At 38.1% G+C, this 16,731-nt stretch overlaps 1 protein-coding gene across 3 annotated transcripts in view; it reads left to right on the top strand.

Annotated features, from left to right (window-relative positions):
• Pisd (phosphatidylserine decarboxylase) overlaps positions 1-16,731 on the top strand; it is a 115,559-nt gene that overhangs the window by 38,709 nt on the left and 60,119 nt on the right. For all 3 annotated transcript variants that reach the window (XM_067134878.2, XM_067134879.2, XM_067134877.2), the window contains one exon: positions 4,186-4,349. In XM_067134878.2, the coding sequence (XP_066990979.1) occupies positions 4,186-4,349 (164 nt within the window). The remainder of the gene's footprint in view (positions 1-4,185; positions 4,350-16,731) is intronic.

Genomic DNA, 16,731 nt, shown 5'->3' with positions numbered 1-16,731 from the left:
TGTATGCCACCCGTTCACTTTCTGTATCCTGAACCTGCTTACTGTCTACTGTTCGAAACTTCTCACTAATCATATCCATGTACTTCCGTCTAATGTTCTCGTCCTGGAGATTTTCTACCCTTATTCGTTTGCAGACAGATTTTCACTTTCTCTACCCTAGGCCTAGAGATACTTAGTTCACTACAGATCAGATAGTGGTCTGTATCATCGAAAAATCTGCGGAAAACTCGTACATTCCTAACAGATTTCTTGAATTCGAAGTCTGTTAAGATATAGTCTATTATGGATCTGGTACCCCTAGTCTCCCATGTGTAGCGGTGAATAGCCTTATGCTTGAAGAATGTATTCGTAACAGCTAAATCCATACTAGCACAGAAGTCCAGCAAACGCTTCCCATTTCCATTAGCTTCCATATCTTCCCCACATTTACCAATCACCCTTTCGTATCCTTCAATTCTATTCCCAACTCTCGCATTGAAATCGCCCATTAGCACTATTCTGTCCTTGCTGTTTACCCTGACCACGATGTCACTCAATGCTTCATAAAACTTGTCAACTTCATCCTCATCCGCACCCTCACAAGGTGAATACACGGACACAATTCTTGTCCTAATTCCTCCAAATGACAAATCTACCCACATCATTCGCTCATTTACGTGCCTAACAGAAACTATGTTCCGTGCAATGGTATTCCTGATAAAGAGCCCTACCCCAGACTCTGCCCTTCCCTTTCTAACACCCGTCAAGTACACTTTATAATCTCCTATATCTTCCTCGTTATCTCCCCTTACCCGAATATCACTTACTCCTAGCACATCCAGATGCATCCTCTTTGCTGACTCAGCCAGTTCTACTTTCTTTCTTCCATAAGCCCCATTAATATTGATAGCTCCCCATCGAATTCCATTTCGTTCGCCAAGTTGATTCCAAGGAGTCCCTCGCCTGTCAAATGGGAGTGGGACTCCGTTACCCCCATAGGTCCGAGGCTTGCTTAAAATGTTCTGAGCTCGGTATATTCATGAAGCAGGATGCTACCCTACTTACACATAGTCCAAGTGAGGATCTCTCCTCTAACGGGTTATGGACCACCGGTGGATTGTATAGTCCTAGCCGCCTGAGCACAAGGAGGGCCATGACTCAGAATATGTCCGAGATGCCCACTCCCATTCCATAGCAACAGGTATCCCGACTCTCAGGACCACTTACTAGGCCACTCAGCCGTTGCCCATGGTTCACGAACTAGGACGTGACTACAGTAACCCACAAACATGAACCATTAAAAAACTGCCTAGCTTTTGGTGCTGATAATGCTCTAGTAATGGTAGGATTAAAGAATGGTGTGGCAGGATGTTTGAAGCGGGAAAATACCAGTAACATAATCTTCGTAGGCTGCTCTTGTCACCTAATTAATCTTGCTGTGGAGAGGGGTGCGGCCTGCTTGCCTGTAAATATAGATGAAAGTATAATTTATATATTTTTATTATCTGAAAAGGAGTGCAAAGAGGAAAGAAAAGTATAGACAATTTTAGACTTTACATAACACAGAGATCAGGAAAATTCTGAAGCATGTGCCTACTCAATGGTTATCACTAAGAAAGTGTTTAGATGGGATTTTGCATTAGTGGGACCCTTTGGTTACTTTATTCATCAGAAAAATTGTGAGTAAGGATTCTCAGATGGGAATTTTGAAGACTTACAAAATTCCTAGGCACAGTCTAAGTGCAGATGTGTCTTGTTCTTCAGAAAAGTTGAAGCATTATCATAACATTTCACCACACTCCTCGGTTAAAAAGTAAACCCAGTCATCAGTTTCACCCCACCCCCCTTCCCTCCAAAAATGAAATGACTGATGACACTAAGAGCCATGCTTTGTCACGTGAAGAACGACTGTTCATGTTCCTTTCATCAAAGTTACATACATTTTTATGCCTTTTTCTCTCAAGTTTTATGGATATCTTTGAGAATCCAAATGTAGTTCTTCAGTCAAGTATGCCGCACATCCACTTATTGAAGTCAATTTTGGAGGAACTATTGAAGAATGTGATGGCAAGGTTTGTGAAACCACATGTTATTAAAAGTTCCTCCTCTCTCCTTGACATACATTATTATACTCCAGCAAATCAACAGGCTGATTGTGATCTGACTATAGGGAACTCTGCGTTTGTTTTGGTGAACACTTTGAAGCCTGAGGAAAAGTGCATATTCTTTAAGTCTGTTAGAAAGTGTCTCTCTTCATCATGGGACTACCTGGTACACAGATTTCTGTTCAAAGATGAAGTTTTAATTAATGCAGGAGTTGCAAATATTTCTGCTATAAGTAAGGGATTATTTTCTAGCCTTAGATTTTTCACAATTTATTTTTCATTAACAAGTTTCCAAACATTCTGACTAGTGAAGGGGAACATTTATCAAGGGTTATGAACTTCATGTTGTTGGTCCGTATTGAACTGAGATAACATATAAATTATAAACAGGAGAGTTTTCCTAGGTGGGAAACATTTAGATAAAGAAACTGATATTGTGCACTCCCAGTTCTGTAACTTTCAGCTCGAAGAAACAGACCTTGCAAAAGGAAGAATTGTTCAGTGGGCATTGGTAGGTCAGATGAAATAAGCTGATGGTGTACTTAAATATGACAGACTCTCTGTCAAGCTTGCTATTTTTATCAATTCCACATAGCAATGCAGAATGTGAAAGGATTTTTAGCCGAGTCCTCAGACAACAGCACAGTTCAGATCCTTGCTGTCTGAACTAACTTTGGAGAACCATTTAACTTCAAAATCAGTTCAGCAAGGCAAGTGCTTTGAGCAAAAATTTAGTTCCGAGTACCTGAAGAAGGCTAATTCAGCTACGGGTGTATTGAACAACAATTAGTCGTAATGTGTTCAGCATGTTGAAAAATGAGAAGTCACGTGTTCCTAAAGTTCAGGTATGTCCAGTATTTAGTATTCACATATAAATAATAAAAGAATATATATGTAGGCCAAATAGAGTTGTTAATGTATTGAATTATAATAAATTTGTAGATGTTCTGCAATCAGTGATGTGTCGTCATACGTCGCGATTTGCTGCCAATTTTCCTCTGATTTTTTTCCTTTTGGAAGTTGGCATGTCTGCAATTTTATTTCTTACTACACTTGCTTCCTCACAATGCATAGCTCCAGACAGACATAGCCTGAATGAGAAGCCTATGCTGGCTGTAGTTGTGCACAGAGAAGGGCAAGTTTAACTTTGAAATGTGGATCTACCGGAGGGTGCTCAGAATTTCATGGATTGCTTGACTAACGAACCAAAAAGTACCCAGAAGGGCAGGGCAAGTTGGAAACTCATTCGAACAGTAAAGAGCCAGAAGGTTTCTCACCTTGGCCAACATCCTCAGAAATGATCGTTACAGAATCTAACAGCAGATTGTCCAGGGCAAAATACAGGGTCAAAGAGGTGTCGAGAGAATGCGAACATCATGGCTTGGAAATGTCAAAGAATGGACTGGAATTCAGAGTGTTGAAAGACTTTTCCATCCAGCAAGAAATCGTACAACATTCACCAAAGTGATTGCCAGCGTCAGGGGTATCTTTGAAGAAGAGGAAGTGTCGAACATTACCTCTGATTTGGTCATGGTCATGCTCGGCCACAATCATTGGTGTGAGCAGCCTAACCAGTTAGGATTTGCTTGCCTTATCTTGTAGTCTGTACTCTCTTACTAGTTCATGTAGGACTTTAAAAACTGGGCGAGCTGGCCATGCGGTTAGGGGCCCGCAGCTGAGAGTTTGTATCCGGGACATAGTGGGTTCGAACCTCACTGTCAGCAGCCCTGAAGATGGTTTTCCATGGTTTCCCATTTTCACACCAGGCAAATGCTACGGCTGTACATTAAGGCCAAGGCCGTTTCCTTCTTTCTCGCTCCTAGCCCTTTCCTGTCTCATTGTCACCATAAGACCTATCTGTGTGTCGGTGTGACGTAAATCAAATTGAAAAAAAAAAAAAAAGACTTTAAAATGTACCTTTTATAAGCAAAACAAAAATGCCCTAATTATTTTACCATCTGTAACTTGTGTCTGTACTGCAGATAATATGTTAGGTAGTTTTTTTTTTTTGGATGATATTTATGTAAATTCTCATTTTATTAGAAAGATAATAGGGAAAAATTTATAGTAGAATTTTAAAAGAATTTGGCATTTCTTGCAGAGGTTTCTGGTGTGAATAAGACCCAATATGGAAGGAGCTATCTACGTTGGTTCTGGTGGTCACTGCCTCTTGCCACTCTTACAGCTGCAGCAGCAGTGGTGCAATGGAACCGACTTATGAAAAAGAGTAGAGAGGGTACCTTGGAAGAAGCTAAAGACTGGGAGGTACGGACATTCTCTGTTTTATCTTCGCTTGTACATACTACTTAGAGTGACAGCTTGTAACGGTACAACTTTGGTATGTTTAGTTTGAGGTTACCGGTATGATTTCCAACCATGGAGCAAAATTTCAACTCACATTTTCCTCTTCATCATCATCTTAAACCAGGTCCATTTACCCAGGTGCAGTGAATGAGCGCTTTCCATTTATGTTAAATGTGTTCCTTTTATCACTGTAAATGTTTTTAATATCACTGTGGTCAAGGAACAATGTTTGCTAATTCCTGGTGCAGTCATTATTTTGTATTAACAACTTCTAAGTCCGAATCATATAGTGGAAGAAATAAACGTAACTTAATGAAGAGCCTGGTATAAAATCCATTTTTCCTTCATCTCATCCCACATTTCAGGAAATTTTCCAAGGTAGGTAATTATGAAATTGTCTGTCTACTCTCTTTTGTATTTTCTTTAATTACTTAAAGAAGTAAGTGATTTTATATTAATCTTTTGATGATTAGGCATTGGATTTACAATTTTCATGGTTTCCAAACCACAGGGATGGACTTTCTTGTTCGAAAAACTTGTGTAACTTATATTGACTGGATTCAAACGGCTCCCACATTCATTAGAGGCTGGTGACAATGGCTCACGTGGGTTTCCATGTAGACCCGTTCTTATGAAAATATAACTACAGTTATTTACAGTTACTTTTATACACAGACTAGCTGATGTACCCGTGCTTCGCTACGGGGTTCTCAGAAAGACTTACTTTTTGGTTTCCCTAACTGAAATCAACATAGGTCATTACAAAAACGTAAGTATGAATTTAGCGATTAAAAGCAATGCTATCATATAAAATACTCGATCAAATGGAAAGCCGCACATTTTATTACTTTTAACGAACAGTGCTGCAGTTAGATTGCGGTGCCAATCTAATAGTCCAAAGTTCCAGAGCTAGGATGACCAGGTCGCAGATTGCCATGAACACTCATCTGCCATTATTCCGCTAAATATGCACACTGTTCATTCCAATCAGTGCCTCAGAGTAGGGACTGAATAGCCCGAATACTATGATGATCCAGTGTGTTACGTACCAGTAGTATCAGAAAATTTATAAACCAGGGGAATTGGCATGCTAAAGAAGAAAGTTATCTAACTCCCCACCTACTTTCCATCAATATTCAGGCAGGCTGTTACACTCTGTACGACTGGGCGATTTGACCGTGTGGTTAGCGGTGCGCAGCTGTGAGCTTGCATCCGAGAGATGGTGGATTTGAACCCCATTGTCGGCAGCGCTGAAGATGGTATTCCGTGGTTTCCCACTTTCACACCAGTCAAATGCTGGGCCTGTACCTTAATTAAGGCCTAAGGCACGCCTAGCCCTTTCATATCCCATCGTCGCCATAAAACCTATCTATGTCTGTGCGACGTAAATCAAATAAAAAATACTCTGTATGCAGCAGTAATCCTATCTACCGGAGATGAGGGGCAACAGAAGACACAAAGCACATCACGACAAACAATGGTCAATATAATGTTATTGTTGATCAATGTTATGAGCTTTCTATATTGTAGGCCTTCACAGTTAGTTTCCTTTCGACTCTGTGATTTGTAAAATATGTTATACCGTAAACTGTAGTTTCTTATTCTCCGACTTAACATACCGATTTGAATTAAATACTGTTTACCCATATTCTCGTTACTCGGCACTGATATGGACTTAGTAACAAAAATCCAAATTCATGAATATCTTTGTGATCATAGCTAGTACGGTAACAATCTATGACATGCATAATAGGAAATTTAATACTATATAACCTCAGTTATGTAGCATTCATCGATTACACCTCTAATAAGAAATATTTGAGAATTACATTTTAGGCCTTCCTCTAAACTACCATTCACTCAGCATGAATAAAATAATTTACGGCCTAGACTATAGCGACTGATTTCCTGACATTGCATACCGATTTTCATCAAGATAGGACTACTAATAACATTTGAGAATTCAATTTTAGGCCTTCCCCTAAACTACCATTTCACCTAGCATAAGTAAAATTATTTATAGCCTAGATTATAGAGGCTCATCCCCCGACTTCACATACCGATTTTCATTAAATTCTCTTCAACCGTTTTCTCGTGATGCGTGTACATACATACAGACAGACAGAAATTACGGAAAAGTAAAAAGTGCATTTTCTTGTTACTATGGACATGGCCGATACAGAAATACCATTATTTTCAAATTCTGAGCAATGTACAGACAAAACTCTTATTTTATATATATAGATATTGTAGGAGTTCCATTCAAGAAATAAGTTCCAGTAGACTGTAAAAGGAAACAAGGACATCAAAAGATAATATCTTTATTTCTGCAGATTCAGTGATGCATTACTCCCTTCTTTACATATGCAACTCCTTTGTTACACATGTTCGCAGCTGATTATGACATGGGTGTCATCACTAAACTTTCACTTAGTGCCGATGACAATAAATTCCGCACCAAATATTAAAAGCTCAAATTTCCGCCAGTACCTACAATATGTAAACAAACAGACCTCTTATCTTTGCATTGTTAAGCTGCTGTTAAACACATGCTCAATATGGGCATCATTATTGTTAGTTATTATCTCTGTAGCCATTACAGTTTGGCATACTTTTATATGATATGACAGAACAGTGAGTTTGCAGGGCCTTCTCGGTGGAAGAAACACAGTCTTGTAGGCTCCCAAAATCTATCATGCTGCTTTGGGAAACGTGTTTTGCCAGTAAACGTTTGACTAAAGAGAATGGGCGTAGATCGCAGAAGCAGTGTGATGTTGCAAAGAGGGGCAGCAAAGAGACTATGTTTTACTGTAGCTAGCGTCTAGGACAGCCAGGCTTGTGCCTTGAGCAATGCTTCATGCAGTTCCTCAAAAGTCAGAAGTGCTGTAATCGACACCCCAAGCAATATAATATCTGTCTTTATTTGTTACAGCACACTATACAATCAGCCATTTCAATCATTAAAATGATGTGGCCTCTTTAAGTCGTGGGTATAGGTAGGCCTTCAACAGTCTTCTCCAAGTAGAACGGTCTTGGGCAGATCTCATCCAAGTGGTACCAGCGATCTTCTTGATATCTTTGTCCCATCTGTCCGGTGGTCTTCCTCTAGGCCTTCGATGTTCTCTCGGACTCCACTCCAGCACTAGTTTTGTCCATCTATCATCATTTCTTCGTGCAACATGGCCAGCCCACTGCCATTTTAAGGAGCGTACTCTCTCTAAGATGTCTTTAACCTTTGTAACAGACCGGATGTCATCAGCTCTTTTCCTATCTTTCTTTGTATAGCCTAGCATTGACCTTTCCATGGCTCTCTGCGCGGTCCGAAGTTTCCCTTTTGTACGTTGTTCAATGATTGTTCACACAACAGCATTTTTACAGGAACATGTTTTGTTTATGTTTTTGGAAAAGGCACTTAACGGGAGTGAAAGTAGTGAAAAAAGAGTTGAATTTTTTGTGAAAATCCGTATTTGGTATCTCCATTAAAAATAAACATGTATTTTTTATTTTCAGAAAATCCACTTAGGTGGGAATAGGAGTGGGGTAAAGTCTGATAATTAGGCTGAATTCTTTTTATGGGGATACTTATATCTCAAAAATGAAGATGTTACAGACGTGGAAATAGATATTTGGAATCTCTTTTAAAAATAAAGAAACATGTTGGTTTCATTTTCGTTCAACTTGAGAGAAGAATGTTTCTCACATGTACAGTTCTATGTCGCATGGTCATCTTAGCCCCAAATGGCAATACCACAAACTTGGTTTACAAAGAGTTTATAGGGTAAATGAAATTCCATTTTTCGGTGAGTTATTATACTTTATAGGCATTTTCAGATAATGTTTTAATACTGTACCGAGGAACAAATTTTAACAAATTACGAAATCCACACGAGCAAAGCCGCGGGTAACTGTTACTATAATATAAAATTGTTGATCCAAGAACTGGTATTAGGCCTATCAAGATCATTTACATTTGGGGAAAAAATAATCTATCTGAGGAAAGGGTGACAATTCCGCATGAGAGATCCATCATTACTACTTTGTCTCGCACTTTCTTGTTGTTCAGTATCGCCACTTCGATATTCTCCATCTTCATTATCAAAATATAGCTCTCCAGAATGACTATTTATGAGGACACATTCAGTTTCTTCGTCAACAAGAGATGAATGTATATTTCAAGACGCCATGATGGCTACACTTTAGCGGGAAAGATGTTGCACTCCAGTGAAGCAGAAATAACACCAGATCGCTTTCAAAACTTGAAATGGAGTGGTATATCTGCCGTACAGAACTTCTTTGAGCATTTCCATGGAATCTCAAAGCATAACACTATATCGCATTCATTTGTGAGCGGTTGAAGTACACATTGCACCAAAACGTATATATACGGGTTTGGCGGACGAGGCACAGCGTTCAGTAATGTATATATATGGGTTTGGCAGTGAATGGGTTAAAAAAAGCAACACCATTGTTGTCTTCACTTATCTGTAAAGACAACAGTGCAATTAAGATGTTTATGAATGTAGAACACAGACTCAGACCAAGTATTCCACCTTGGCTGCTCAGGCATTGGAAACATTTTGATCGTCCCTGCATTGTCGTCGTATCTCTCGCAGACAAATTCAAGATACGTGTGTTTCCATCATCTAGTGTTTAGGAAAGCTGCCTTGGTTTTGTAACTCGGTGCGTGAGGATCTTTTGCAAATTTCATCAGAGTTGCACTTCCGGATATGGCCTACAAGATTATCTTTGTGAGCCCAACATTGCACATGACCAAGGCTGTCACCTACAGCCCCCATTAAGTTACTCATACGTGCACCCATATAATGAGCCGAATCAGTTACTATGCCCAAAACATTGTTATTCTGAATGTCGTACTTGTTCAGGGTATCCACAACACTTTGTGAGCACATGGCACTCGTGGTTTTATTGAGCACTACACTGGCAGCTAAATACACTCTCTTGCTGTTCCTTGCTTCAAAAAGGCAAAACAACACATTAAAAACACAGTTTCCCATCTTTTTCATAGTTTTGTTGCAAAGAACAAAATGTTTTTTATCTGGAATGCTCATCTTCAGCCCTTATTGCTTTTTTTATCCCCTACAATAGGAATGTAATGTTCCCAAATGCAATTGACAGATAGCACGTCTCCGCTACTGTTTATGTACTTAGATAACCACTCCCATACTTCGAGGCTGTCTAACTTCCCAGCACTCAAGAACGTCTCAGTTGTGTTGATAATAAATTCATTTTTTCTTTCTTTTGTCTTCTGCCTGCGTGAGTGATTCTCCCACTTACAGCATAAACAATTATTAAACTTAACAGAACAGCAGTCTGCTTGGTCATGGCAAGTGTTAGAGTTGACATGGCATGTTTCAAGCATGGCTTGGTTAGTTATTACCAACTTAAGCACACTCATCAGAAAAAAAAAAAGAAGTTGCAGAGTTCCAATGTTATCCACTGAGAAAGGCTCATTTTTGTTGTTATAGGGATTAAAAACTCTGCTAATTACAAATTCAATCAAAAAAATACTATAAAAGTTATGTCTGAATAAATATTTTAATGGAGTTCTTTTCTTGAGACGTAACTGTTACATTGGGAACACTGGTACATTAAATAGCAAAGAATGCACACCAAAACATGCTGGTGCCGTGAAGCACTCTGCATTCACAACTACCACATGTCTGCCTGTGTGTGCTGGCATGATAAAAAAAATATTTTTCCAAAGTCAAATAAGAATTAACTTAAAAATGTCATTTCTCATTACTTGCTGATTTCATGATTCAGAAGTGTACTTTTGGGATCAAATAGGACAATGATAAACTTAATGTTCAAAGAAAAGTCAAAAATAAAAATTAGCAGTATCACGTCTTGTGAATTTCATGGATCTCGATGGATACATAATTCTTTCAGTGTTCCTTCTTTTTCTTCACTTATTTGCTGGCATGTAAAAGAACTCTTGTGAGACAAAATTCTGATACCTTGGCATCTCCAAAAACTGTCAGTAAAATAGTTAGTGGGATGGAAAAACAATAATACAGTGGAACCTCGATTCTCCGTTTTTTGGCGAGACCACGAAAAAAAAAACAAAGAACACGGGAAAAGGAAAATCTGGGAACGGATGAACCATCAACAATTTGGCTAAACATCACAAAAATGAAATGTGTATACCATACTTATAATCTTACAAACACCCCTAAACCAAACCAAACTATAGCCCCAATGGGCCTTCCGCCTACCAAATGACCGCCCTCGGTCCGAAGGCCTGCAGATTATGAGGTGACGCGTGGTCAGTGTAACGAATCCTCTCGGCCGTCATTCTTGTCTCTCAAGAGCGGGATCGCCATCTCACCATTAAATGGCTCCTCAGTTAAAGGTAATTGTAGAACGATTGAACCTGGAACCAGCCCTCATATCCAGGTAAAAATGCCTACCTGGCCAGTAATCAAACCCGGGCCCTCCAGGTGAGAGGCAGGCAAGTTAGACCGCGGGTCCAACTTCAGACATTAATTATCGGTATGGGACTTTAAAATCTGGAAACTTTACATTCAGTTTTACTGAGGAAACTTCGTCAGTTTCCTCTGAAAACTTCTTTCAGTTAAGCAACTTTTATCAGCCAAACTCTTTGAAAAATCTAATACCTGTAACGCCAAGCCAAACAACAATTGACCAATAATAGTTTTTAATTTTCTAATCTAATATAATCAGGCACATTAGATACAAAAGCACCCAACGTGGTGGCGAAATCCTTTTTGTTTTCTTTACCTTCCATTGTAATTTGGTCACCGGTATACTATTCGTAGTCAGTTTATGGAAATCTTGTACCCCGTAAATTAGGCCTACATCGACTTTTAAAGGTTATGTTGAACTCGAGAATATGGTTTTGAATGTAAGTATCAGGCCTCAAGTTCTCAAATGCATTATATTAAGTTCTGCCTGTCACTAATCACAAATAAATTGGAAAGGGAAAAAATATCATTAACACTTCCGAAATTACGATTATTCGTGATCTAGAGCTCAGTCGGAAAGTGCGCTCGCTGTACAAGTTGGTACGAGTGCGAAATTATACAAAGTTTTAAAATGTAATGTGCGCATATAAAATGGTTGCTGTTTTTATAACATTTTAACACAAAAACATGAAATTCCTAGTCTTGTATTAGGACGAAAACAGTAATACGCAATCCGAAAACCTCCCATGGCTTTATGTTTGTAAAGTGCAACATCTGTTCTGGTCTCGATAACATAATTGTATACGATAATATTACTAAATTTATGTCACTTAAGAAGGAGCTGTTTTGATTTCTGTCTGAAAGCCCAGTGACTGTTCAGTGCCCTGAGGGAAATGCCGAAAACCTGTTCGGTGATACACTAGAAAAAAGCAAAAAAAAATAAACATCTAACGCTGGACATAAGGTAGACGTTTTGCAAGTACGAACATTTGATGAAACTCGTTCCATCTTCATGTAGAGCTGTCGAAATGCGCTCTGTCTCTGTCTCCTTCCAATTGTTGTGGACACACTTTCAGGGTGTCCACCCGTATGGAAAACCTGGGAAACAGGGAAATGTCAGGGAATTCGATAATTAACGGGAAAACCTGGAAATGTCAGGGAATTCAGGAAAAAATCTGGAAATTCATTCTTCTGCCAGATAAAATTGACATACTGTATTTATCCGTGTAATACAAACACATTTTTCAGTTTTTATAATGTTAATCTAGGGCATGTCTTTTATGCCAGGAATAAATTTTAACGAAAAGTTAAAGTGTGATCTCGAATGTGAAGTAATCAATAATATCAATAGCTATATGATTGATCGATCAAATTTTCAATGTTTTGATCTGCTTACTATTGAATATTCTGTGTTGTTGGGGAATGGTGAGCTCGATGAATTAGACCTATATTGCGTTCTCAGTTTTTTCCAGTAATGTTTCCAGACTCTGAATGAAACAGCTTCGAAAGTTCAACCGCACAGAACAAAAGTTGCATATACAATCACTCATGGTTTGGCTCTCTATTTCCATAAACAAGTTCTTGTTTATGCACACATTTCACCGTTGGGTTTGACGAGTCACTGAATAAAGTTTCTCAGATAGGCCAAATGGATCTTGTAGTTCATTGTTTCAATCCTGATACTAATGAAGTATGCACTTCTTATTTTGATTCCATGTTTCTTGGTCACTCTACCTCCTCAGATTTGTTAAATGGTTTTTTGCAAGCACAGCAAGGACTCTATCTAAAAAAATTACAAATTTCAGTGGATGGTCCAAATGTTAATAAAAAGTTCCTTCAGGATTTTGGTAATTTATTAGATGATCTAGATGCTCCTATTTTGTTGAACATTGGATCCTGTGGCTTGCATACTGTGCACAATTCATATAAAATGGCAGTAGAAAAAACCCAGTGGAATATTGCAGAGTTTCTTCGTGCTCTTCACTTCTTGTTTTGCTACCTCCTGCAAGTCATGCTGATTATATACATTATTCAGGTTCAAACGTATTTCCTTCGAAATATTGTGCTATAAGATGGCTTGAAAATTTTTAAGTCATGGAACATGCTATAGATATCCTACCTAATGTTGAAAAATATGTGGAAGGAACAAACAGAGACAAGAAAATCCCAAGCTGTAACAGCTTCAAAATAGTATCAACTTCACTTAAAGATAAGGTTCTTAAGGCCAAGTTGTCATTTTTATTATCACTTGTTGGAGATTTGGAACCATTCCTAAAAGTTTCAGACAGATCTCCCATTTGCATCACTCCTTTATGAATCTATCATTGATGATTAATATCATGACAAGATTTGTTAAGTCTGAGTCACTGCAGTCTTCAGAAAATCTCCTAAAACGTATTTAGACAGTAAATAAATCTTCTGCCTGCATCTAAAATTGACATAGGTTATGTTGCTAAAGCAGCACTTCGTGGCAGTCCTGGATTAAATGATAGAGATATATTAGTGTTTTGCACAGATTGTCTAAGAGGAATGGTAGCTTTGTGCAAATAGTTACTGGAAAGGTCACCGCTGGCATATCGTCATCATCTGCAGTTTTCAGCTGTTGGCCACATCTGCTTACCGCTAGCATATAAACTGACTAAATTAATTTCTTGTTTCGATTCAAGTGTAGCCAAGTAGCCTCTAAGCAGCAGACTGCTAAGGATAGCTTTAAATGCCTTTGTTGAAAACAAATGGATCTCGAGTAATGAAGCCATTCATGTACAAAGGGAGTTCACTTCTGTTTGTGAGAATGATACTTTGAAAGAAGTGAATTCTTTGTATTCTAAAGACGAGAGGTTAGATCACTTTTGGCTTCGCACTGGTCTTCCAATAGTAAATTTGAAAACAGAAAATTTGGCTTCATTTCTCAAAATAATACTAATATTGTTTCATGGAAATGCTTCACTTGAATGTGGTTTTCCTGTTAATAAAGAAATTATAGTAGAGAACATGCTACAAGTAGCCTATCCCATGTAGCACAAAGAATAATATATGATTCTATCCCAAACCCTGGTGGAATTGAAAAGGTCTCCATTAATAAGAACATGCTCCATGCTGCAAGGAGTGCTCATGCTTTGTACGTTCAAAATCTAGAGGAGAAGCGTGAAATATTGGAAGTAGAAGATTCTTTGCAAAAAATAAGAGAAAGACCGCTTTGTTGCTGAAAGAATTAGAAAAGAAGTGGAGGGTGATGGCAGAAGCTCGAGTCGTTGGTGGCTACAAAGAAGTTTCTTCGCTAAAGCAGTAATGGTAATACATTTTTAAAAAAACTTAAAGTGAATGTAATCAGACTAAATTAAACTTCCGAGTTTTTATATGCACATTAATTGCTCATTTACTTTTTTGGATATTAAGTTTTAAAAATGTATTTTAATATTACTGACACTTCCTTTATAATTATGTTTTTTGTCATGTGTCAGGGAAAAAACTGGTTTTTATGTCTGGAAAACAGGGAAATGTCAGGGAATTTTAAAATCTGGATTTGGTCTTTGCTTTAGGATTTCCGAGGATTCTCTAAGCAATACCACCCGAATGCGATGCTAAGATGGTACCTTATGCAAGTTCACTGCCGATCGCTTTTCCAGTACAGTACTTTCTCAAATTAGCGCAATGACTGGATGTTAACACCAAGATCTGTAAGTGTGCCGTAGCCGTCCTTTCGTGAGATACAGTTTCTTGAAAAACGCATGATCGAGGATTTAGCGTTGATGGGACTGTAATTTCTGGACGGTTGATCCGGGAAATTGTTTCTTTGAGGAACGGATAATGTGGGATTTTTATAACGTGATTTAATTAGGATGCTCACAGGACCAGGTAATTTGAACGAATAATATGGGAAAACATAGTTTCCGGGAATGTATAATCGACGTTTTACTGTATTATTATTATTATTATCATTATTATTTCTTCACTTCCACCATGCATTCTTCCATCCACCTGGCAGTGGTCTTCTTCCCTTGAGCAGAAAGAGAAACATCAGCGTTGTTATTGAACCAACAATCAGGTTTGAGAGTAACAGTTCACAGGCCAAAGAAATTGATTCTGAAAAGAAGAGATGCTACGAACTCTGTTTTGAGTACTTTGAAGAAAAGTATCATATCTGCCAGTTCTGGGAGGTGATTTAGTTGCTCTTCAGTGCGCGAGGATATTTCGCAAAATTTTCAGTTAATTTCTTCCTTCATTTTAGTATTCCTGTTTCGCTTTAAAAAGATATTTGTTTACGTAATTCGTTGTCAATGGTAAATCACTATTTATACGGTATGTGTAAAGGAAAATAATGTTTTTGTCATCGGGGATATATGTACAACAGTGGAATTTAAGTTTTAAAAAATATGTAAGCTATCACTTTGTTGCTGTATGGTATCCCTTATTCTAGGGCAGCTGTCTTTTGTGGATTTTCTCATGGGAAAACATACTTCCTTTGCTGGTGTGAGAAGAATTTTCTTGAAGTGGCTCCAGACCACCTCTGTGTTGTCTCCCTGTCTGGTCTGTGCAGTTCCTGTTCCTCTGACTGAGATACTACTATAGTGAATTCTGCCTGCTCTTCTCTGTTTCTCAGTTTGTATGACTTTGATTTTCTTTGTGCCCTCTTGCTTCTTCCGTCTTTTTCTTCCTAGGACATATGGTCACCATGTGTTACATTAACAGGTAGTGAACATTTCCAATTTTGGGGCCCCTCCATACTGTACCAGGAAAAGTTGTGGGCAAAGGGCATGAGTAGGACCTCAGGGAGTGGAACTGGGTTTTGGAGCCGATACAGAGAAGGATAGTCTCGCAGAGCGAATAATAGATGGTAAATAATTTTTTTTAAAACAATTTATTAATTTCTCACCCTGCGGTATGATTGTTGACTCAAAATTTATATTGAAATTAAATGTTGAAAATAATCTTCTTGAAAAAAAATGGCATAAATATCATTGGTTTCAAAGTCTTTCATATGTGTGAATTTCCACCTAAAGTCTTTTTAAACCTAGGCACACTTTTATAATGGTAAATGGATATGAGAAATTATTAAAAGTTTTCAGTTCTCAGTTCGTCAATCTCGTTATACAGCACACTTGAAATCCTACAGTCTTTCTACGAGAAATGAAATTGAAATTAAATTTATCACTTTTGAGAAATTATGGAAATTGTTCACACGCGACACTGAAGTTTCACTGTTCAAAATAAATGAAAAAGTTTAGTCAGTTTGTTACTCACTTATGACAAGAACTGTTGTTACCAAATGTCGAAAGATGGACATCTGGAATGTTCCATGTAGAATCAGGATCGGCGATGTTGACGTTCCCGATGAGGTGATGACAGCTGGAACTGTTGAGTTTCGCACACGAAAATTCATTTAGTGCGACTGGTTATCACTTACACTGTTGAACACTATTTATGGCGTATGAAGAATCACAGTCCTTTCTGTACTGAATACTATTTACAGTCGTTATTGAAACGTTCTTAATCACACAGTTCACACTTGAAGAAAGAAAAAGAAAGCAAGTCGATAAGCACAGTCTGTGAACACAGTCATTAAGTTAGATTTTCTGCTAATCCTGTTATATTAACTCAGAAAAGTTCTTACTTTTTCATTCAAAATATTGATGTGACGTGAATAAAGAAATATAATGCAATACTCGAGAGAAAAAAAAATAAGTTCTGGTGATTCTTAAGTATTAGGCTCTGTAGAAGTTTAATGTTACTTGACGTTGCCTAAGTCCACACGTAATGAAATAGTTAATATTTGTACTCCAATAAGTTCACTCGTGTTACAGTCTTAAATGTCTTTTTAGGATTATATTGTAATCGCGACGTGACATACTAACTGCAGTGCGACGTCCTTTATCGGCGATAGAATTTCGCGTTCTGGA

Source organism: Anabrus simplex, chromosome 1, assembly GCF_040414725.1.
Source record: "Anabrus simplex isolate iqAnaSimp1 chromosome 1, ASM4041472v1, whole genome shotgun sequence".
NCBI classification, from domain to species: Eukaryota; Metazoa; Arthropoda; class Insecta; order Orthoptera; family Tettigoniidae; genus Anabrus; species Anabrus simplex.
This window is presented reverse-complemented; position numbering and strand designations above follow the sequence as displayed.